Source organism: Syngnathus typhle, linkage group LG13, assembly GCF_033458585.1.
Source record: "Syngnathus typhle isolate RoL2023-S1 ecotype Sweden linkage group LG13, RoL_Styp_1.0, whole genome shotgun sequence".
NCBI lineage: Eukaryota > Metazoa > Chordata > Actinopteri > Syngnathiformes > Syngnathidae > Syngnathus > Syngnathus typhle.
In genome coordinates, this window is record NC_083750.1 from 6,662,436 (window position 1) to 6,686,497 (window position 24,062).

General features: G+C 46.2%; 2 protein-coding genes across 3 annotated transcripts; both read right to left on the minus strand.

Moving 5' to 3' along the window:
• Position 1: 1 nt before the first annotated feature.
• usp14 (ubiquitin specific peptidase 14 (tRNA-guanine transglycosylase)) lies at positions 2–4,604 on the minus strand. Its single transcript, XM_061294562.1, has 16 exons — positions 4,444–4,604; positions 3,568–3,713; positions 3,313–3,345; positions 3,128–3,232; positions 2,943–3,046; positions 2,826–2,884; positions 2,580–2,710; positions 2,402–2,482; positions 2,247–2,329; positions 2,048–2,162; positions 1,901–1,966; positions 1,706–1,798; positions 1,524–1,646; positions 1,385–1,454; positions 1,046–1,153; positions 2–858 (listed from the first exon to the last, which is right to left on the minus strand). The coding sequence occupies exons 1-16, from the start codon at positions 4,457–4,459 to the stop codon at positions 713–715; spliced, it is 1,479 nt and encodes a 492-aa protein (XP_061150546.1). The 5' UTR covers positions 4,460–4,604; the 3' UTR covers positions 2–712.
• A 671-nt stretch (positions 4,605–5,275) lies between these two features.
• rock1 (Rho-associated, coiled-coil containing protein kinase 1) lies at positions 5,276–23,786 on the minus strand. 2 transcript variants are annotated; one of them, XM_061294444.1, is made up of 34 exons: positions 22,886–23,786; positions 17,202–17,283; positions 15,824–15,924; positions 15,435–15,572; positions 15,167–15,342; positions 15,005–15,089; positions 14,794–14,938; positions 14,579–14,717; positions 14,418–14,509; positions 13,940–14,099; positions 13,785–13,860; positions 13,630–13,718; positions 13,458–13,506; positions 13,219–13,354; positions 13,055–13,146; positions 12,741–12,987; positions 12,556–12,662; positions 12,341–12,491; positions 12,112–12,272; positions 11,863–12,047; positions 11,529–11,598; positions 11,357–11,460; positions 11,101–11,266; positions 10,935–11,028; positions 10,765–10,853; positions 10,347–10,538; positions 10,101–10,266; positions 8,960–9,030; positions 8,798–8,886; positions 8,645–8,723; positions 8,246–8,504; positions 7,962–8,169; positions 7,470–7,540; positions 5,276–6,911 (listed from the first exon to the last, which is right to left on the minus strand). In XM_061294444.1, exons 1-33 carry the CDS (start codon positions 22,976–22,978, stop codon positions 7,489–7,491), a joined length of 4,143 nt encoding a protein of 1,380 aa, XP_061150428.1. In that variant the 5' UTR covers positions 22,979–23,786; the 3' UTR covers positions 5,276–6,911; positions 7,470–7,488. The 2 variants fall into 2 exon arrangements, with proteins under 2 accessions (XP_061150428.1, XP_061150429.1); XM_061294445.1 differs by lacking the exon at positions 7,470–7,540 and having other exon boundaries at positions 22,886–23,785.
• Positions 23,787–24,062: the final 276 nt, after the last annotated feature.

Below are 24,062 nucleotides of genomic sequence, written 5' to 3' on the forward strand. Positions count from 1 at the left end.
GTGGCAGACACTTCTTTTTAATTACATTTTTGCAGCACTTTTGAAAAGCCATCAGTCAATAACTTAGAACAAGAGTGAAGATGAAGCAAAAAAAAAAAATGTGCTCAATTTTTAGTACAGAATAAGTAAGACTTAACTGTGAACTGGTCTTGACTGTCAGAAAGTAGAGTGAACAATTTGGCAGCGAGCGGGCAGGGGACATTTCACAAGCGTACAAGATGAATTGACTACACCTTGCCGCAAAATAGCAAAAATCCACAAGTAAAAGACACCAACCCAAAAAGGTTTGTAAATGTGAAGCACTTATTGTATTACAGAAGGCGGCTGTGGGCCAACTGAAAGGAGTTCCTTCCTCCATTCCAACATGATTGTTTGGGACAAGATTCATACCAAAGCAAGTTTGATATCAAACATGACTTTGGCTTAAGCACAAAAACAAGTGAACAGGTGCCTCAATGCGAGCCAAGCGACTGCAGTCAGTTGCACCTTAAAAACTAGATGACACGTAGAAAATATTAGCCATTTTGCCTTTTTCTTTTGAGCTCAGGATGGTTGAAATTTTACTATCAGGGGGGGGGGGAATATATTTGAGGTGATCCATTCAGTAAAGACACCTGTTTTATTGCACAGCTTATGCAGACAGTGCGTTTTGTGTGTGTGTGGGTGGGGGATCAAATTTGGAGGAAGGCATCCTCAGTCCCTCGCGGGAGCATTAATGTTCCTCCTCAAGTATTTCCAACCTCCGCGGGCCGTAGAGCAGGACATACGCAATGTGCCAGTCGCCGCCTCCCGACAGCCGCAGGATGTCCTCTGGCGACACCACACTCACTTTGTCGTCATCGAACTTCACCCATTCATCTGTGGAGTGACAGCAATCACCTGGATGATTCAATTCAACTTCAACAAGAAACTGTTATGCAAAAAAAAAATCCACAATTCCTAAACAACAGTTTGAAAGGAATACTCGTGTTTTTTCTTTTTTAATTCACAAAAATATATATTTTTTTAAGTTTGATTTTAGTTCTTTTTTGCATGGCCCCATTACCTTCTTTCCTCTTGACCCAGCCCACGTAGTGCCCCGATGAGCTGGAGCGACCTTGATGCGTCAGCACCGCCTGCAAGTCGTAGTAGCCGCTGTTGTTGGAGCCCACGTCTGGAAACAAGACGTTAGATCAGGACATGCATTAAAATTGTCTCAACGGTTTTCATATTTTTATTCATTCCCATTGTTTTTTTAATCATGGGTTTCTATTCTCGATGAGCACGCCCCCTTTAGCAGACAGAGAACACATCTTCAAAATCAAAGATGTCAACTTAGCTTGCTTCTATCTCTATGTTGCAGCTGCTAATTGTAGTCCCATGCTAAGTGATGTCACTTACTCACCATGAGGAAAAGAGAAGGGCTCGTATTTCACCTCCTTCTCCTTGCTTTCTTTCTTTGTTTCCTGTTTGGGCTACAAAATCTGACATGAAACCACACGATCAAACGTGACCCAAACCGAAGTGGGCTGTCGCGACTTCACCTTCTGATTCTCCAGCTTTTTGTCCTCCATTTCCTTGAACTTTGACCTGGTGGCCAACATGCTCTCCTGCATCTCAGCCGTGCAAAGTTCGTACACGTCCAGCATCAGAGGGAACTTCACGTCCTGAAAGGGGCCAACGCGGTGTCAGTAAAACGGACTCAGCCATCGCGGTCGTGCGTTACCTTCAACACTTTGGCATTGACGGACTCTTTTTCCTTGTAGTAGAAACGAACCATCTGCACCGTCAGGTAGGCGGGGAGGCGACTCAGTTTCGACTGAGGACGGGACAAAACAATTATTTTTCATTTTGGGGGAACGATGAATAACAAAAACAACAAGGATGAGAACTCAGCCAACAGAAGTTGTCGGTTGCTTACAGATTTGATGTAGAGAGCGTTTCTGTCCAAGCTGGTTGACATTTTGGTGATTTCTTCTTGAAGTCTCTGCAGACATGAACCGTTAGCCGCATGAAAAATCTCAATTTTACCTAAGCCGAGAAAATGTTCCCGCCATCACGTACGTACCAGCCTCAGTCCCGTAGCCAAATACTTGACTTCCTGGTTGATGAAGCAGCTGAGCTGGAGCTGACTTTCTTTGCCCTTGATTGGCTCCTCTTCCTCGGACTCTGTACACTTCATGCTGAACAAGACTTAAGGGCAAAAACAAAAATTGTATCGGACGGGTTTTATCGAGTTCATTTAAAAAAAAAAAAAAAAAGGATACGTCGTCTCAAACTCAACGCCAAAATACTGGTCAATAAAGTTCTTCTTTGGGGAGGCAGAAGCAGCTCCGCTCTCAGCGTCAGTCTGAGATGAAATGGATTGTTATTTGCAGTCGCTTTCAAAAAATGCCTTTGAATGCGTTTGTAGTTTTTCCACCTCCATGGGAGTCCCTGTCTCGAGTGGCTCCAGCTTCTGCTGAAGAACTCTCATCATCTGCAGCCAGCATTCGTTGGCATCCTGAACAAAAAACAAAACAAAAACAAAGCCAGGAATCAACAAGAGAAACGAGACGAGCGGGAATTTTTTGTTGCCGTTTGGCTCAGAGCAAACAAACCTGCTGGAGGTACTGTCCCTGATCTCCCTTCTCGGCAAACTGTGGGAAGGCCATGTGGAGGAACTGCAGAAGGATGATGGGAGGCAGGCTGGACGAGGTCTTGTCCATGGTCTCGTATAAGTCACGCAAAGCTGAAGACACAAAACACGAGGCCACGTTTATCTTGTACGCAAGCAATTGGAGGCAAAAGTGCTTACTCAGTCCTTGCACCGGGATCGGTAGTGTCTATCCAACATGACTAATTACCTGCTGTGATGTACTGTGATGACGCGTTGGGCCCCGAAGATCGCAGCGCGCCGGTGTACCTGCAGAGACAGACGCTTGTCAGCTGAGCCGCAAAGCCAATCGTGGTCACAAACTGACTTTTTGAGCGCCGTTTTGAGCTCGGGCACAGAGCGCAGACACTGCACGGTGGCGTTCATGTAGCAGGTGTTGCCCAGATTGGTCAGTCCGCAGGGAACTTCCATCTGAGGGGAATCAGAAACTCGCTCAACTTTAAATACGCGTGGGGTCAGATTTATAAGGTGTCTGTGGTGCGCCATACTCACAGCTGAGGCCAGCTGCTCATCAGTCATGTCTTCCACAAACATGGGCCTGACAGCAGGCTCCTCGGGCAGAGCTTCCGCTGATCCCATCATCAACAAAGTCATTCCCTAAACACATTCCGTTTCATTGCAGCTTTGTCCGGTACTCAGTTCATTGCAATTCTTATTGGAATTGCTTCAATACTCACATTTTTCAATTTGATGTTCCCCCACTCATCATCCTGAAATGTAGAAGAAGCATGGATTAAGGATACATTCTTAAATAAATTCTCTATCTTTGTAACTCTTTCCAAAAGTTGAAGCCGCCACCGCAAGTGTTCCAAAAAGAATATACACAGAAATCAGATTTAAACTGACTGGTCTTATTGTGATCTGAAATAATTGCTCACCTAATCATTCTACAAGCAAAGCGTCAGAAGCAAACGTCCTTGCACTTTGTTTACCTTAAGTGTGCCTCCCTTCACCATCACCTTCTGTCTGTCCGGCTGCACTCCTGTCAAGGCAAAAAGCTGAGCCTTGAACACCATGGGAGGCTCCTCGGTGTTCAGTTCCACCGCATCAAACTTCTCTTTGCCCCATTTCACATTGACTGTGTGAGAAAGGTTGAGTCGCAGTCATGACACAGCAAGAAAAAAAAAAGTTAGCAAGAGTCAGTACCTGTCTGGGAGGGGTTAGCTGTTGACATGCTAACCTAGCGTGTGACAAGTAGTACTAAAATTGGCGTTACTTATTTTGAAACATAACGAACTAATGGAAGTGTTCACGAATTTAATACATTTAGCAATAGTTGGTATCTTAACCCAAAACGACGAGTTCAGTGTGTAAACTTAGGGCTCGGCTAGCTTTGTTAGCATTGCTACTCGCACTTGTGTACCAGTCAGCTTCGCTCAGTAACCTTTCAATGCACAAAATTTAAAATCTTAGGAAATAGTACATACTCAATAATCGTTAATTTACACTAACAAATGCTTTAAAGGTGATATAGACCTGGTGAGTCCAACTAACAGAGTTAGCGAGAACCAGCTACCAGTAATACCAACACCAGTTACCCTAAGAACTAGTAACTGCAACACAGACACTTAATATCAAGCAGAACACAATTACATGCTTATCGTTAGTTATACGTATCTTTCTTTTAGAGTATGAACCCAGAATTACCGCTCCTAAAGCGTGGAAGGCAATCTGTAGCCTTTTAGCACGCTAACCGCACTAGCCGAGCTAACAGGCTAAATTACGTCGGTGCGCTAAACATGAGTACTTGTTTCAAGTTGGGATTTTTTTTTCTCCCCCATTTGATTTATCAATTTCCGACTAGGTACCTGAAAACACCGGCATAGTTGGCAAGCTGGTAGGTCCCGAACTGTTGTTTTTGTCCTGTTTTCAGTTCGCCGGGGCGCGAATGAGTGAATGAGTCGACTTGGCTTCCAGTTGAGCGCAGTCTGAACTTCATTCAAATGGAATGACGCTGCAACAACACGCTGGGAACTTATCGATGCGCTCTGGCATCGACTCGCCATGGCCGAGGCGTCACTTTCACGCTCCATGCAAAAAAGGAAACGATTCATTAGTTTTTACGAATAGCAGCAGATAGCACGAAATAATCCCCCAAATTACTGGTATGAACAGTAAGAAAAAAATAAATCCCGGATAATATAACCAAACATTCAATTTTTTTTTTTATTATTATCCAAGAAATACAAATATACATTATAAAAAAATACAGCACCGTCTAAAAAAGGCAGTTCCATTTTTTGGGTGGGACTAAAAAAGAAAAAAAAAAGGGATTTTTTTTAACGGGGTATAAATTTGTTCCCCAGACTACCCATTTTTCTCATATACAACACAGTTCCATGTCACTTGAACATCTATTTCCCCTCTCGAACATACCTTTTCCTTCGAAATACTTTTAAATTATTCGTTACTTTCCCTCAAGTCCACCTTTCATCAGAATACACCACTTGATACTTTTTGCACCCTTGAAATACTTCACTGAAACTACAGTCCTTTTTGAAAATGCATTATTTTCTCTTTGAAAATATACACCTTTTTTTCCCCTCAATGCCATTTATTAAAAATCTATATTGCCCTTCCAAATATATTTTCCTGTGCAATTATAGAGTGCCATTGCCATTGAAGAGAGAGAGTCTACAGTGAACGATAAAGATATGTTTATTGACATATCCATCAGTGCGGACTCCAATGCAAATAAACCATGCAAGTTATTATCCAATACCAGAGTATATCAGAGTTCCAGTGCTTTTTTTCTCTTAACTCAACGGGGGGAAAAAGGTTTTGTTTGATTTTTTTTGTAAAAAAAAAAAAAAAAAGTTGCAGAGGTATTCCATAATACATATGGCTCTCTTATTATTTACATTGCAGAGGGGGGTGTTTCCACTAAATGGGCCTTGGCCGCTTTAGGTGTTGACATGTGTTGCGGTACACAATCCCAAAAAGTGTCAAATAAATTGAGTATAGGGGGACATTTAAAAAAATAAAAATAAATTGTTACTATTATTTTTTCATGCCAATGCCATTGCAATATGTCCAAAAGAGGTCATCTATTTTTTTCTGGAAATCAAAGGTGGTGGAACCCTTTCACTAAAGACTTTTTAGGGTCAATCAAAGGTGGTGGAACCCTTTCACTAAAGACTTTTGAGGGTCTTAAAAAATTTACAATCCTAAAATAAAAGATCTTATTAATATTTCTGTATTAAAATGTTTAGGGGCCGGTCAAATGTGTGTATGTTGCCCACCCCTGCTCTGCATACTCAAACCAAGTTGCAATATGTATGGCAATTTAATAAAAAAAAAAAAAATTAAAAAAAAATGGAAGCGTTATGATTTGTCTGGTTTTGGAAGGAGGAAGAAAAAAACAGATATGGCAGTAAAATCAATATTTAAAGGTTATTAAGGCACTAGGTGGGCAAAATGCTACACCTGTTTAGTCTTCTTCAAATAATTTACAATTCAAACAGTGCAGTTTAACATTTGTTAACTTAATGTTTTTCCTTTTTGAACCATTTATCTAGGAACCAATGTAAGGCAATACATTAAAAAAAAAAAAAAAAAAAACAATACAAGCAAGAAAAATATATATAACACAGGAGACAATGTACCAAATAAACAGAAAAAAAAGTGATGGAGGTTTTAGGGACTCCTATACGCCATTACAATGGAAGTTTCCTTTATGGCTTGGGAGCAATAAAAATAATTAGAATAATAATAAAATAATGCATAGATTTAAATGATGATCTTATTCAATACATCTAATACTCGTGTCCCAATACTCTTGTTTCCAAACCTGATAACCTGACTTGGAGAGTAATAAGAATTTTATAAAAAAAAAAATTAAAAAAAAGGGGAGGAGGGGCAGAGCCAGAGAAGATTAGATGAAGGCATCAGTCGCATTTATCCACCAGAAACGAAAGTCTCCTTGTGTTTAAGGATCTTGTCAGGCATTTTTTTTTCTTCTTCTATTTCCCCAGCCCTGAGATACAAGCACTCACGGCACAACTGCAACCCCTGGATGACAGTACCTTAAATCTGAACAAAGAGCCCCAAACGATGTCGGATAGAAATCTCCGCGTGTCATCTCCTGCTTTCAGGCGCCATTTTCTTGTGGAAATGTGGTGATGACCATTTGCAGAGTAGGGACAGGGGCGGCTCCATAACGTCTTCTTTGCTAACGTGACTGTCAACATGTTGTCCTCGTTTGAGGATGAACAAAGAGGGGGGAAAGTACACAATAGTCCAGGGGAAAAACAAGTCCGACGGTCGAGACGGTTAGCTGCAAGAAAGAGCAGAGACAGGTGTCCAGTAAAGGGGACCAAAAAAAAATATCTTGAGGAGGGTTAGTAACCCACACAAGAGGAAAACCCTTCAACAACATAAATAATAATACAAAATAATACAAAAACGTTTGATGTGCGCCAGTTAGTCTCGCCGAACAACACCCAGCTGGATTTACACCGCTTGATTCAAGTGACCCAAATTCTATTTTCTCAACCCGTCTAAATCTAACTTGACACTTGTGGAATTATTTACGTGGAATTTTGGTGATGCACCAGTGTAAACACGGACACGAAACACGGTATGGCACTTGAAATGTACATGGAAATGGAGAGTCCCCCCCCCCCAGAACATCTGATATAGGCATTAGATCTGGATTGGCCACTTGGATCGGAAGTGTAAATTCAGCCTCAGTGTCAAGAGCAGAAGAATCCCCACGTGTGAGCTGAAGGCGGCGAGCGAGCGAGCGACCAACCAACAACGCGAGCACAAACGCCCAGTTAATAATCTTCATAAGAACAATAAATAGACTTTTTGAAAACAAACACATGCACACTTTTGCGAAGCGTCTCCTGTCAACAAGTGCTGGATGTTGCGTCTGCCGCGTGGAAGCTGGACTGCGCTCGGCTACAACACAGGAGGAGACAAGACAGCAAGCAGGTCATGTGACTTGACTCCGGCACCACTCGGTAGTCTCACGCCGGGGCAAGACACGGACGACAGCGGTTGCGCACGCTCACTTTCATCACGAAAGGTCTGTGGGCGAGTGTGAAAGGATGTAGCTAAAGCTAGGGCTAAAGCTAGCACAGAGTGAATCGACCGACTCCCCTGCTCGATGTTATGAGCCAACTTTGAGCCAATATGCATTTTCGTCAATAGTGGCATTATTATTGAAGTACAAGGCTTAAGCAAAATATATGGACTTTTTTCGAACAACATTTCTTTTGACTAGCCGGCCAACATGGGAGGAAATTAATTGAGCGTGAAAATCATTCGGTAACGCATTGATGGAACACGTTTGGAGGATTTATCTTAACAAAAGTGTTACCTCAGTTTCGCCGTGTTGCTTTTAGGGTTTTTGCGGAAGGACTGGTTGGGTCCAGGCCGAGTGGACATGGAGCGTGGCGACGCCCTGGAAAACGTGCTCGGCGGGGTTTTGGGGATCTTCTTTCCAAGATGGCCGATCCACTTCTTCTGCTCGTCTTGGGTCCGAGCCAGCAGGAGCATGTCGCGGGCCGAGGTCACGTCGTAGTTTACTGCGAAAGCCCAAACGAATTGCGTTGGGCGCCGAACTGCCCCCGAAAAACCTTTACTTGCGCTGGCCGACTTTACCTTTGCAAGGGGCGATGACGTCCTCCTTCTTGTCCAGGTGGTCCTTGTGGCACTTGACGTGGCATCGGCGGCACTCGAGCGCCGGCGGCGGCTTGAAGACGTGCCACAGCGGCTTGGAGCAAGCTTCGCAGTTGGAGGGAAAGTGGTAGAGGGTGGGGATGAACTCGTGACCTTTGTGAGGCAGGCAGTTCTTGTCACCCTGCGGAACCGTCTCCACGTCGGCCTCTTTCCTGCACTCGCCCTCGTTGGCGTAGAGGATCTGAAAGCGGATGGCTCACGATGATCACCGTTCTCTTGGTTCCATTTCAATTAGGAGTGGCAATAAATAACTTAAAACTTTTTTTTGGGACTGGGGAAAAAAAAGAGAAAACAAAAAGTGGAGGAAAGGGCCCGGAATACCTGGAATATTCTCGGAATCTCTTCAGTCTCGGCTCGGTACACGTCTCCTTGCGTGACCGGTCTCACGTGAAACAGTTTGCTGCAGGCGACAATTTCAACTGGTGACCACCATGAACATTCCGCGTACGTTTGAATACTCGCCAGGTGACTTACTCGATATCTAGTACCATGGAAGGATTGGACTGCTCCTTTTCTTGCTCGTCGTTGTAGAACAAAATCTTTTTGCTGCTCACCACGACGTACTGCAAGAACACGGCAATGAGACGGACAAAGACGGCGGCCGGCCGGCAAGTCCCAGGAAGCGCCGACGCATACCTGCTTCTTCCAGCCGTATCGCTTGATATTTGTGCGGTTAGGTATAGAGAGCCAGCCCTCCAGTCTGGATTCTGTAAAAGCAGAGCAGGTGGGAGAACGTTACGCACCAAACGTACGGCCCGTTCGAGGGCGACGTTGAAGCGGGCCATGCAAAACTTAAGTTGGGTGGAAGCAAAAAAAGGTTAATTAAGTGCCAGCTTTTCACCACTTTAGAGGGCAGTTAAGATATTCCATGCAAGAGAAGACAATAGGCATGTTGTCCGGTGACAAAAGCTACACTTTGGTTATCACGAGTGACACCGTTTCCCTCCATTGCTCAGGCTGTGAATTGAAAAGGTAACACAATTCTGATGTTTTGCTCGGACCTCCAGCCTAAATGTGAGGTGTATTGTGATGTGACGGAAGGAAGCGTTCCAGTCCAAGCGGCATTTCTGTTTTGAGCATGCCAACAAAAACCAAAGTGTTAAGTGCTGGGAGAACCCAACGACAACAAAAACGTTAAGGCTCATGACTCGGCGTACTGGATTGAAAAGAAAAAAAAAAGAAAAATCACTCACAGGAACCATCCCACTTATTAAAAAAAAAAAAAAAAAATCCTCACTCTTAAAATCAGGTTTCAGTTGGTCTAAAGAGCACTAAAAAAAAAAAAAAAAAAAAGGAAACCAAGGAAAGGGCACCACAACAACAGAACAGAACAGCAGCGGCAGCGGCACATACAGGCCAGGCCAGGCAAAAACTCCGCTCGGTTACTCACAGAGGGAAAGGAATAGAAGTTACAAAGAGAGGAAGAGTGACGACTAGACGTGAAGAAAGGGGGGAAATGGAGAGAGAGAGAGAAAGAGAGGGCTTTAACCACAGGCATCGTTTCAAGGAAAACTGATACGGAATCTGTCGGTGCTTTTTACCCGAGCGGGCGGGCTAGCGGGCGGGGTGGAAAAAAAACACCACACTGGAAAGTTACACACTGAGGAACTTCACGCGTGATTTCGGTATATTTTGTTCAGTCTTGCATCATTTCTCTTTGTGTTTAGGGATTGCCGATTGGGTTTTGGACATGATTGTTCAATTCTTTGGTCCCAAAAGAAAAACCCGCAACAACAGCAGTTTTGCACTGGACTTCCCTCCAGCCAGCCGTACTTACCCGCGATGTTGCTGTCCGTCTCGTCCGTCAGCAAGCTGGTGATGCTGGAGTTGTCCATGCGTTGCTGCAGGTCGTTAAGCTTCTCGCGCAGTTGCTCGATGTCGCTCTCCTTGCTGTCCAGCTGCATCTGGAGCTCGTTGCGATACGTGCACTCCTCGGCCAGTTGCTGCGGGGAAGGCGGCGGCGCACTTGAATACAATTGCTTCCCGTCTTTGAGGAAATGCTACAAGGCAATTTTGAACTGACTGCCTGCATCTCGCTCAGCTCCTTCTGATACTTGATGGCCATGTGGTTGAACTTCTCCTTCTCCTGGTTGAGCTCCAGCTGCAGCTTGCGGTTCTCCTTCTCCTTCTTGCGCAGGTCGGCCGTGCTGCCCTTCTTCTTCTGGTCCAGCTTCATGTCCTTGCGGTTCATGATCTCTGCCAGCTTGTTCACCGCCTGATGGACAGGTTGGAAATAACCAAAGAAGGCACAATTCAGTTTTTTTTCCCAAATGATAGTCGGTTGGGAGAGGTCCGGGCTAACAATTACAAACGTTAAACCTGATCAATAGTAATGACGCAAATTTGCCTGAGCCATGGATTTAACATGAATCAATCCATGTGCGCTCCACAGAAGAAAAAAAAAAAGGGTGGGGGGGTGGGGGATAGTTCTCCCTCCTTACCTGGGTCTTGAGAGTCCGCTCTGTGTTGAGGACCTTCTCATAGTTGGCCTTGATTGAATTTGTGATCTCCTCCTTCTGAGCAGCATACTCTGAGAGGACAAAAGGCCGAGCGAGTTTATGCGTTTAGACTTTTTCCATACACGTATACGAAAAAAAATCAAATGGAGTACCTTCTTCCTGAGTGCTAAGCTTTTCGCTCAACTCTGCCTTCTCTTTAGCGAGACTCTCCACATCTTTGGTGAGATTTTGATAGGACTCCTCAAGCTGCAGAGCAACAAAAGGATTGATAGACAACCATACATCCTGCATAAGAGGAGTCCAAGACATTGTGCTCACTCGTGCAATTGTGGCCTCCTTATCCACGAGCTCCTGCTTGTGCCTGGTGAGGCTCTTTTTGCTTTCTTGGCTGAGCTCAAAGTACTGCTCCTCCTGCAGCGCCCGCGCCAGCTGCTCCGACTCGGCTTTTGTCACCGTCAGATCCAGCTGGGCGGACAGGGACTCCCTTCGGGGGAAAGACGCAATTACAACTTTGCATAAGGAAGCAATTACAACTTTGCATGTCGTCTTTATCTTTGACTTGACGCACGCTTACCTTTCACTGCACAGTTCCTGCGCCTTTTTATGAGCTTCTTGTACCTGCCGGTTCCTTTCTTCTATTTCCTCTTTGAGCTCTTTGACCTGAGTTTTGTAAAGCGTCTGAAGGGAAAGGGCAGAAATACCATGAGTCAGAGGGTCCCCCCCCAACTAAGGCATCCGATACTTACAGAAAAATACTGTTCGGCCTCGAGCTGGTCCTGAAGTTCCCTCATCTGTCCTTCGTTGCCTCTGTATTGCCTGGCGAACACAGCGAGCAAAGCACTTTTAAGCGCTCGTCACGCACGGGAGGCCGCTCGCTTTCCGAGCTCGGCGAGCAAATGACGGGATTAGCAATCAAGTAACAGCACTCAGATTAAAGTTTAATCCAGGCTGACACTGTCGCCGATCAGCTTTGGCGTAGTAAGCCCAAATAATAGCACTTATTAGCAAACAGCAGTTTGACTCGCAAAGAGCATTACAGCCAGGAGAAGAGGACGGCCATCATTTGAGGGACTGACTCACTTTGTCAGCTGCGCAAGTTGAAACTCCAAAGAGCGTTTGCTCTCCAGCGCCGCGTTGATCTCCTGCTTGAGCTGCTTCTCCGAGCACCGGAGCCGATCCACCTCCTGCAGCCGTCCCTTCAACTCATTCTGCGCCAGCACCCGCTTGCTGGACTCCTGCTCCGCCTTTATCTTGAGAGTCTTCACCTGAGCGGCAGATGAAATGTCAATAGGAGGCAGGACGCGGCCGAGACGGCATCGGTCCACTCACGTCGTCCTCCAGCCTTTCCTTCTGCTTCATCAGCTGCTCCATCTTCTGCACCGACTGCTTGAGGTCAAACTCCAGCATGGAGCACTGCTTCTCCACTTCCACCACCCGACTCTCCGCTCGCATCCTCGCCCCGTTCTCCTCAGACATCTTCACTTGAACAGCTGAGGGGGCCGGCGTTGACACAATCACAAACGTTGTCGGTCATATCTCGGAAAGGCGACGAGCGTACCGTTCATGGCGGCCGACTTGGCCTCCTCGATGGACTCGTATTTGTCAGTCAGTTGTGCGCGCGTCACCCGGTGTTCAGTCTGCTCCTGCTCCAGCCGTTGCTGCAGGGTCTTCAGTTTGTAGTTGAGGTCAATCTCCAGGTTGTTCTTATCCTGCATGAAACAACGGAAAAACAGATAAAGTCCCAATTCCTCTCAAATGTAGGTGCTTGTGTACCTTCTCCAAGTTATTGCTTCTCTCCTGAGCCTGTTTGCGTTCTGCCTCCACCTTGGAGACAGTGAGCTTCAAGTTTTTGTTGTCCTCCTGCAGCCCCAGTATTCTCGCTAAAAGGGGAAACGAGACATCAAGACTAGTCGCGTGTTGGGAATGACGATTGCCGATTGACGGCGTCGGCGGGTTACCCTGCAGCTCGCGGATTTCCTCAGAGTCTTGGCTGTAGTTCCTCCTCTCCGAGTCCAAGGTGCTCTGGAGTAGCAGGAGTTCCTTCTCCAGCTGGGCCTTCTCGCCTTCGGCGGCACGGCTCCGCTCCTGCAGCTCGCGGTTCAAACTTTCCAGATGGCTCATGGACTTGCCCACCTCCGTGTGATTCTTGCGAAGCCTCGCTGCCGTGTCCGATTCGGCACGCAGGAGGTCGTTGGCCTCCTCCAGCTGACACCGGAGGGAGCGACCGACCATAATTAATAGTCCTTTTTGAGAGCAGGAAAAGCACGCTTACCTGACTCTGAAGCTGAGCAATCTTATCGTTGGAGGCCTGCGAATTCTGGCTGATCTTCCTCATGTCTTCAAGTTGCTCCTTCAGGGTCGACACTGCGAGGAAAACACGTGAACTCACCGACGGGTATTACAACAGCACTTTTTTTCTCTTCCCCCAGTCCTCACCCTCATTCTCCAAATTGCGTCGCTTCTCTGCCTCCTGGTCGGCTTTTCTTTGGTACTCTGTAAATCTGTGCTGCATCATGATCTTATCCTTCTCCAGCAGGGACATGCTGGCTTCCACGCTTTTCCTCAAGTTGGCCTGCGGAAGACAAAATTAAAAAAAAAGCACCGTTACAAAAAATCCAATTCAGTTTATTATCGATAGCATTCCGATGTGAAGAGACAACACAGTGGGATTTCACCTCCTCGTCCAGCTCTTTCATGATCTTTTCAATCTTGGTGCTTGAGGTCCTGGTGGAGAGATCAGAAGGCGGCATTGTATTGACATTTTGATGAACGCACCGCCACTACTTTCTTTGTCATAACACACGACTGCGTGCTACTGCAGCTCTGTCCCCAATGTGATGGCGTTACCTGCATTTCTGCTCCAACTCATCCTTCAGCTGCATCTCACTGTGGAGCTGCTCCTCCAGCTGGTAGACTCTTTTCTGCAGATTCTCCAACTAAACGGAAAAATCAACGTCATGGAACGGTCAGAAGTCCCGAGCACAGACGCGAGCGACACTCACGTGACTTCTGTCCTCCTTTGTGGAGCTGCTACGTTTGTCGCTTGTCTTTGAGGCACACGTGGAGCTGCGCAACGGACTGCAAGGCAAAAGTACGGATGATCAGAATTGCTACACGTTCAGGCTTTTGAAGTCATGCAAAGCGGGGAAACTCCTACTGTTGATTGCTGTAGTAAGTGAAGCCCACAAAGGGAAGCTGGTTGCCCACAAAGGCCTTTGGTATGGGAAAAGTCTCTTCTTCGCCTCGGTCCTCTTCTATGTCATCAAAGTTACTGGTGTCCACGTCACTGCTCAACTCGGGCACCACTGGGGCAGCCGCTAAAAAGACACAAGCGTTACCACGCTGGCTTTACAGTAAAGGCAATTTTGTTGTTATGCCAGAATGATCGACACTGTTGCGCTAGTTTAGCGCATTTGAAAAGCCAGTTGAGTCCAGTGGCGCCCGTCAGCGGCAAAGCGCTGACTTTGGCTGAGTCAAGAATTAAATATAAACCCAGTTAAGAGCGGACTACAGCTGCGGGATTTGCCACGGGTCTAATCTCAGAGCACTGACGTTGCCGTTTATTGACCTGGACGCTGTCAATGATCAGTCTGAAGAGCAACGTGGCGCGCTAATCATAGTGCTGGCTCTCTCACCGTCTCTGATGTTCTCCCACGTCCACTGATCATTCTTGAAGAATGGGTGCCTCTTGATCTCATCCACACCGTTCCGGCCCAGGCGGACCTCCCTGTTGGTGGGAAAACACTGCTCGGTCTCAATTCGACTGAACAATATTTCGATGTTTGACGTGGGTTACCGGTCCGTCAGGAAGGCACAGATGAGGTTCTTGGCGTCATTGGAGATGTCGCTGTCGTCTGGGAAAGTCAGCGCGTTTTTGTGGTTCATTATTTTGCTGTAGGTGCCCACCAGCGAGTCGGCGTAGAACGGCGTATCGCCTGAAAGAGCAAGTTTGCCAAATGACGATACGTTGGCGCCACCGAGCAGGGCGGCGGCGACGTGCCACCGACTCACCAACAAGCATTTCATACAGAAAGACTCCCACCGACCACCAGTCGCACTCCCTGCCGTAGTAGCCGTCTCCTCCCTGGGATTTCAGTACCTCGGGCGATATGTAGTCCGGCGTTCCCACCGCCGTGTCGCATCGTACCATGCCGTCCTAAAAGAGCAGGCGCCGCCGTGAACATCTTGCTGTGCAAAATCAACACTGTTCCTTTCGACAAACCTTGTTCATTTTCATGCAGGTGCCAAAATCTGCCAGTTTCAAGTGGCCCACTTTGTCCAGCAACATGTTGTCGGGCTTCACGTCCCTGCAAAGCAAGCCAAATGGGGACGGTGAATGAACGCTATGCCGGACACCCTTTGAGCACTGTCGGAGTTTTGATACCTATGAATGAAGCCCATGGCGTGGATGCCGTCCAGCGCCAGCACCACCTCGGCCGTATAAAATCGAGCCCACTTCTCCGGGACGTCGTAATTGCTCATCAGGTTGACCAAGTCGCCGCCGGGCATGTATTCCATCACCATGTAGAGGTAGCGGTCGTCTTGGAATGCAAAAAAAAGCTGCGGGCAGGAGAAGAGGAGCGAGAGAAGGCAAGGCGTACGTTAGCCAGACTGCAAAGATGGTGTTGGGCGACGGGGACGGACGGACAGACCTGCACCACCCAGGAGCTGTTGGCAAAGGCCATGATGTCCCTCTCCTCCCAAAAGAAAGCCGAGTCTGACCTTTTGATCATCTCAAACTTGCTCAGTAACTTCATGGCGTACACTTTGCACGTGGCTTTGTGCCTCACCTGGTGAAAACATAGCAAATAATAATAAAAAAAATATATCCTAATAAAATATAAAACGACCTTTTCAGTGAAGCCTCCATTTTTTTCTTTGTTTAGTTCTCTCTTGTTTACATTTCTCAACAGGTTCAAACCGTTCCAACCTCAAAATGTTCAGCTCATTCAGAACGTCCCATTGCACATATTTCATACAACACAGTTTCTAATCAATTAAGACCATGCCAACGTTTTGAGGTTGAAGGGTGTGAACTTACCAGCTGCACCTCCCCAAATGCGCCTCTCCCTATGACTTTGACCACCTCATAGTCTTCGGCTTTCATCCGCAGGTCACGGATTTTACTAATGGTATCCTTATCTGTGGGGGAAAAAAACAAAAAGAAAAAAGATGAGAAAAACATTTTCAAGATGAGCATCTTTATTGATTACATTAAGCTGGTGTGCTCTGTCCATTACACAAAAATTCAAAATGGCTGTCTTTTTTTTTTTTTTTTTTTACATTTTAAAGAAATGCTGTCATTTAATAAATAGCAGCCATGAGGGGAACACCACAAGAGCATAGCTCTGGATATTTTTTGGGAGGTAACATCCGAGAATATGGCCTTTGTTGAAATGCGCAAATTTGGCTCAATGGTCGGTATGCACGCTCGCTCTCCTTAAAAGGAAACCAAGTTGCCAAGTTGGTTGAAGAATGGCCAAGTTTAGGTCCGGTAATGGGAACTGGCATGGCAAGGCATCCAAATTAAACACGCATAAAAGTCTGGGCTGTTGCACAAAAATATTTTGGAATGAGTCATTTCCCACCATTGGTGAAATCCCAGCAGGTGCTGCTGTTGCAACTATGCGTTACAGGAAATACATTTGACTGTGCACAAGCAAGCAAGCGAATGGAGCTAATGTGATCAGTGAGGAAAGAACGGGAAGAGAATTAATAGAAGACAGCCCCTCAGGCAACGTAAGGCGCACCAACCGGCCGGCCGGCGCATTAGTCCATATCCGTCAATGATGTCACTCCACTCGGATGCGTACTACAGTGCTGGCGCAAAAAAGAATTGAAGGGATGACTAATGACAGTTCTTGCCTAAGGCTTTGGAGAAACTTGGCTTGAAATTCAAATAGGAAACATCCAATCGCTGTCTCTGTGCCTGATCAAATGTTTAAAGGCCGCAGTGGCCGGAATGGCCTTCACAATCAGCTAACGACGGATGTGGTTTTTCTGCGTGTCCTCCAGTTGGGAATTGGAGGCCTGTCAATGTGTTTTATCTGTACATGTTTTTGTTTTTTAACAAGACTCGCCGCCATGTTATCCATGTGGCAAAGTTACATTGAACAATGGATTACAAATGGTACAGTAAAGAATAGTATTTTATGATAACATGCTAAGAATGAAGCAATTCACCAAAGGTTGCTAATGTGATATCAAATGACCTCCTCATGTAACGATGGCATCAAAAATAAAAAGCAAGCGATGGGCATCATGTAGGTCGGCAGGAATTCACAAAAGGCCCTTTGTTAAGTACACTAAGCAGCAGACACCTATTGTGTCCAATCCTGCATAGAGGCGGTGACCCCAAAAGAACGCATCACACACGTAGGGGGCGGGGCCTGCTGGATGGGAGATGGAAGACTACTCACATCTATTCAAGAAGTTGTCAATGCTCTTGTTTTTCCTCAGGGCAGGAAAGTCCAGGTCGTACACCAGAGCATCAAGGCCGTCCTGTGAGGAGAAAGAAGACGAGGAGGTTTATGTACATGAAAACGTCTCTCTCTCAATACTTCATACTGCTGGCCTGCAAAAACAAAAGAGTCACAGAAATGCATGAAAATCTAGCTTCACTTCTCATGGTGGTTTCTAATTCAAGCATGTGAAGCAACTAAGTAGCTTTTGATGAGTGAGGGACGGAGCAGGGTGGTGCTAGCAATAGCAAAAGCACAAGCGGCTGCAACCGCCGAGCAGTTTCCTGAACGTTGCACAAATTTGCCTGATTGTGTCACTGCGAGGGATGTTTATTTATTTTTATTTCTCTTCAACTCTGTGACAGCCATATGATCCCCGTCTCAGACTAACATAAATGACAGCGGCGGGATTTAGTCTAATCTACCATAATCCAGAATGTCTAAAAACTAAATAAGCACACAAATGTTCAAGCAATTCATACTCGGTCAGCGTTGCCACCAAAGTGAGAATTGATGTTTTGATGGACACATTTACAAAGCCATTTATGGCTTTTCTAAACTGTTGCTTGAGCGCTGCTGACACATTGGGGGCTCAGACAAAACAAGGAAGCCACTTAAATAGTGTTGCTGCTGCGGCTGCTCCTGCTTGGAGCTCAACACAGGAGATCAGGGCCATGCACACAAACTGGGAGACAAAACACTCGTGCCATAAGAGCGACGGTAGCACGTTTGCCACATGACGCATTGGATCATGTGTTGTTCCTTTCATTCTGCGTGATTCCAACCATGAAGTTCCGAACACACAGCGTTGGTGCATAAGGGCAAAAACACAACTCTGCCTCTGTCCTAACCGTGTTTACGTTGTGCTGTAAAACCACGAGAGAGCAAAAGGATAAAAGAGTGCCTTGTTGTAGACCATAAGCTATTCTGCCAGTCTACACAGAGGTCCCCCCTCGAAGGAAAAAAAAATAAAAAATTAGGTGGAGAGAACCAAGTCCTTCAGGACCCTAATCATAAGGCTCTGTACTCAGCATAGTTATGTTTGCATAACTTCCTGCCGCAAAGAACTCTGGACAGCCACAGTAACATTCCATAACAGGACCGTACACGTCAGAGAAGCTATTTTAGGTATGCGGCCAAACAAGTTCTCCATGAAAAAAAGTGAAGGAAGGAGAGAAGAAGAAGAAAAAGAAGGGGGGGGGGGCGACGTCCATCCCGTTGAGTAGAATCACATACAGCCAGGCTTGTTTTCACAGCGCGCCGCCGCCGCGCCAGCGCTTAAAATGCTGTGACGGAAAAGAGGAGGGAGGGAGGGAGGTCTGCGCATGTGCTCCAGTGGGAGAACAAATGAAGGAAAAAACAAAGAAAATCACAAGCAGGCCACTGAAACGCCGACGTGACGAAAGAGCCAGGTAGAGGCCTCACAAGCAGTGAATGAAAGCAACTGCAACAAATGGGAAGCCAAAGTCGGACACAAGTTCTGCAGGTCGGGCCAGTGGAGCAAAAAAAGGAATTTTAGTCAGCTCAGCATTTCAAAAGTGATTTAATTACAAAATTCATGAGCGCAGCACTAGATTCACTAGAGTGCCCTTAGAAAGTTCCCAAGCTAAGCTAAATGCTAAAGAAAGCCTGCGTTTGGCAAAAAAGCGAGCTTGGACGACCAACTAAATAAAGATGATGCTCTGGTGGCCATGAAAGCTTTATGCCCCCCCAAGTGGTTATGAGTAAACTACACAACAATCTGCAGTGAGTAAACACAAGACCCACCACGATGCAATCTACGTTGGGATTCAGGGGGATTACACTCGGGGAAATCGCCAGTCCATTAAGTCGGGGGAGAAAAAAAAAAAGGCCAGCTCAGTCTTCAAATGTTGACTGTACTTGTCTGCCAACATACACACCTTGAAACTGAAGGCTGGCTGGTCATTAAGCGCTATAGGAGCCCGATAAGGAGTCCTTTATCGGCGAGGCGTGATACAGGAGTGGCAACTTTGAACGCTAAAAGCCATCTAAGGTCCAAAATGCTTATGAGCTTTTACGGTGGGGAAATAAAACCAGCGGCGACACATCGGGAACAAGCAAGCACCCAAGACGTCTTGTGTGATGATCTGAAACGCAATAATAAAGGGAGCCAGAAAAAAAATGCAAATATAAGCACAGAGCGCAGCATTAAGCGGTTGACATTACATATGGTAATTATTTCTTTTAAGCTTCCGAGAGAGGAATTTGCACGCGACGCAAGCTCTTTTCCAGACGTTTCAACTTTTCCAATGGGAGACTCAGCAGCCACATCATCCCCGTCCCGTCCCGCATGCCAGCAGCAGGCATGCGGCGGACCCGACGTGTCACTTCCCTTTTCTGCCACCTCTTGGAGACAATATGCTTTCCACATGTGAGCCATTGCGCAGACTGTCTGTCTCGAGATCAACGAAGCACGTGAAGCCAAAACGTAAGAAATACCCCCCCCCCAAAAAAAGTCTCGCATGGTAAAACTGCCAAAGCTGGTAGCGTACATAACAACAAGTGACAGGAAATCCTGCTTGCCTAGAAAGACTGCATGGCTTACAAGTTTGGCGGTGGATAACCGGTAGTGACAGCCAACCTCGAGGTGGCAAAAACGGGGGCGAGTTCCCAGCCAGACAGAATCGCTGTCACAAACGTTTGCGCATCAAAATGTAATGCGTGCGCCACGTTCTCACATAACCATGTCACACCAGGAGTTGTTTCATTTTCAATTCATTTGTACTTTTTTGTGCTCTATCATCAGAGTTGACCCTGTCAGTCCCGGAAGAATTGCGCTGTTATTAAGCTGGTATGCATTCCTGCACATCATGGGCCAGTCGAGGGAATGCAAAGCTAAAATGGCTCAGCCGATTGTTTTTTTTCCCAGGCCTGAACAGCTGAGGGGTGCGGAACCTGAAGTGAAAACGGGGCAGATCCACTTTCCGCTTGGAGAGATGAATTGTTCTTGCGAAGGGATTTTTTTTCCTCTCGCTTCAGTAAAGTATGAAAATGAATCAAACATGGCCACAATCTGACATCTGTAACCCGGTTCGTTATTAGCTGTATTATCAGCGCAGACAACACCTAGCTGGAAAAAAAGGTTGTTCAAATAAGGGAAGGCGCTGTGAAATGCAACTCGTGTACAGCCGTGGGAGTAAAGAGGTTCGGAGAGGTCACTTTCAGTTGATTCAAACTTTGGACATTTTAGCATGTGACTAAAAATGTTAACCTTTCCTGAGCATGCTGAAAATAGAAGCCCGCAAAAACATTAGCAATGCTAGCTAGCGTCCAACTTGAAGCCAGCCGTGCGCTCGCTCAGACAGAGGAAGAGCCTTTTTGATGCTAATGTCATGTTAGCAGTGCAGACTAATAAGCATCCACTTGTATTGCATTTCAAAAGACTTTTCGATAGGAAATTGGAAAGACTTTCTTAGCAAGCGTACTGCACCACTCTACAGTTCTGAGTTGCAGGCAGACATTTCTTTTTTTTTTTTTTTTTACAGAATTCTGCAAAGGATGTGGGAGAGGTTTCTTACTCGATAATTTCCGCTCCACATCGTAGTGCAGCCAGCCTGTCAACTCAGTTTTCAACTTGCTTGAAAAACACGAATGTCCATGTAGAAATGCGGTCCAGCAGCCAATATAAATTGCTCACATTAAGCACATGTAGAACCAGTTTTAATATGCGGCGCTTCAATCAACACAAAAGACATCCGCCGTCGGCACATGACTAAATTAGCGTGTCATGAAGAGCCATCCTCCTGTATTGTTCCAATACGGGCACCGACAGGTCCCTCTCTGGGCCACAAGTCAGCCCTCAAACTTCTTTCCAAAAGATCAACACACTCCACCTAAAGAGTGCAACACAGTTGCTTGATCAAACTGCTATTTATTGGCAGATTGGAATAGATGGTCAAATGTAAACGGATGACCAGAGCACAAAAAAAAAAAGTCTCTAGATAATCTCAACATTATCCTCAGATTGAACCGGTTCAAAGGCCTGACGTTCACTTGGAGAGCTATCAGCTGTTGGCAAAAGCAACAAAGTGGACAATGCTCCGAGCCCCAATGTCAGGGAGCTCCCTCATCACAATGTCAGGAATTTTGTCCATTGCGATCCCTCTTTTCGGAGCCTGCCTGGAACATGATTGAGGACGGGGGGGCCCGCCTATCCAGATAAGACCCTCTTCCATCCACACAAGGTTTATTTAGGGGTTTAGGAGATAAAGGCTGACAATGTTGGAACACGGGCCTTGATAGGCCCAGAGCTGTAAGGCTCAAGACAAATGACAGCAGGGGGGGGGGGGGGGGGTTGGGGGGCTTTCTGACCAGAAAAGCCACAACAGTGCTGCGCTACTCACAAAGACACTCAAGGTACAGAAAATGAGCACCATTGAGTATTCTGGTGGAAGCTATTACTCATAAGCTAGCACGCTTGGCTGCTTTATGAGCCTTCAGAAACATGAGTCTTCAGCGCACATAATTTTGGTTTATGGCTAAGAGAGCTGGAGCACACACCCTGCTACCTCGGAGTAGCCTGCCTTGTCTCAACCATTGCTTTGGGACACACCGAGGGATCTCGAGGGGCCGGTCCAAAGACAAGAGCTTATTTGATTAGGATGGAATTTTATTAAACGGTGGGCGGGGTCGCGCGGCCGCTCGGCAAAAGGCCTCCATTCATCGATCAAGGCAGATTGCGGCGAGGGGGTGGGGGGAAAAAAGGGGAGGGGGGTGGGTTAACAACAAGCTTGTGTGCAAGGCTGACAGCGGGAGCAGTCCCCGCGGGTTGGGCGCATTTAAAACGCAGTGTGCACACTTTTAGGTGACTTTAATTGGCTCTGTCTGCAACAGGATGGGAGGTCACAGACCAAGTGGCTTTTATTTGCGTGATGTACAGTAAGACATGCAGGTGGGGGATTCGTATGCAACAAGTGTTACTTTTTGCGTGCAACTTATGCATTGTCACGTATCAGTAGTCCATATTGCAAATCACTTAAATGTAAATACTTAGCAAAAGACCACGCTGGAGTCCCCCATGGCTCTCTCATCTTTTGAAAGTTCCGGCATGAGGAACTCGTAAAACTACTCATGCAATTCTAAGGATACCAAAACATAAGATTGGTTTTGTACTGGCTCTCGTTTGATTGTGTAGATGAGCCTAATATAGTGGTTGCTCAAGTATGTAAACACATTTAAGGAGACTCACTTGCAAGCCTGCCACCCACCCACATGTCAAAGTTAGTTAGGGGTGCTGGTCATGACGTCACAAACCACTATGAGTTGGTTGTGATTTGTTGTTTAAAGAATAGTAGATGTTTCTCTCTAGTCGTAACATGGTCAGCACGGTCTAGAATACATTTAAGGCTTACGTCTGCAACACAATCTGTTCATTGATTCAACTTAACGGAAACTTTTCTCCCAAAGTAGAAACTTGTTTGTTTTCTTTTTAAAATGAGCAAAAGGGCCAAATAGACGTTAGGTTTCAATCGTAATGAATAAAACGCTCACGTTCAGAGAGAACGTGAGGTACTCGATTTTTTTTTCTGTCAGAGCTGCGGGAGACTTTTTCGAAAATAATTTTGAGCTGAAGCCCGAATGGCTGCCTCGCTGCTTAGCGAGCTAGCTGGCTCCAAACTTACCAGAAGACAATCGGTGTTGATCTCCGACTTGGGGTCCTTCAACATGGCGTCGATTTTTCCAAACCGAGCCTCCATACTTTCTCCGGAAGACATTTTTAGCGTAAAAATTAAATCGCCCCCGTGTCTTGCGTTGAAGGGAACAAAAAAGGGAGGCAAACGGAATGGCTAGCTAGCGTTAGCCGCCAGCGGTAGCTCGCTAGCTAGCTAGCCCAATGTTCGTTTGTTGTTTTTTTTCCCCCTTTCTTCGTGGGAACTTTTAAAGACAATACATCGTTCTCCTCGAGCTTGCACACGAGATAAAACGTTGTAGGTTCCGCTGGATGTACAAAAGCCACATCTTCTGTTATTATAGTCTAGTATAGTCCCTCTCCAAATGTGTCTGGCAAACAACTTTCAGGGGCAACGCGACGGCCAAAGATTAGTCAGCCTCCGCGCAGGATGCCCGCAGCGGAGAAGGGCTTCAAACGTCGCTGCATCCGAACAACAACAAAAATGCATTTAAAACATCGGCCGAGTTAGTCCGGGCCCGTTCCCATGTCATCGCAAGAGAGGGCGACAAAAACTATCGTGACAGCTCAAAAAAAGAAGTGGTGGGGAACGGGAGGGGGGGGAAAAAACTTCTGCTTCTTTCCGAATTTCAAGAAAGTCTTTTTATCGGTAAAAATCCTTCCGCCGCCGTCGCTGTCACCGATTGTCAACCGTGTCCGGGTCCCACCGATGTGATTTCTCCGATCCGGCTCGCACAAGCAGAGGATTCCGGGGTGTTTTTAGTCACCGATGTGTGGAAAGCAGCAGACGATGCCCCGATTTTGTTCCGCAGGTTGGCCAACATGTCCGCCTTCCTGTTCAAACACTCCGGAGAGGAGCCACTTCAAAATGTCAACAAGTGCGCATGCGCCTTACCCAGGCAGGCGCACTAGAGTGCCCTTGCTGCCGCTGCCGTCAACAGGCAACACGTTGCTGCCACCCTGCCGCTGTTTATTGGGAAACAAAAACATGGATCTGCAAATATATATATATATTGAAGACAATTGACATTTACACTAACAATCAGCATAACCATATCGTTTGTGAATATTCCCATTCATACGTCATGAATGGTCAATTTACAAATATTCTAATAAGACTGGACTTTTAATCGTATTGTTAAAATCGTATTAACATTTAACAGTCAAAT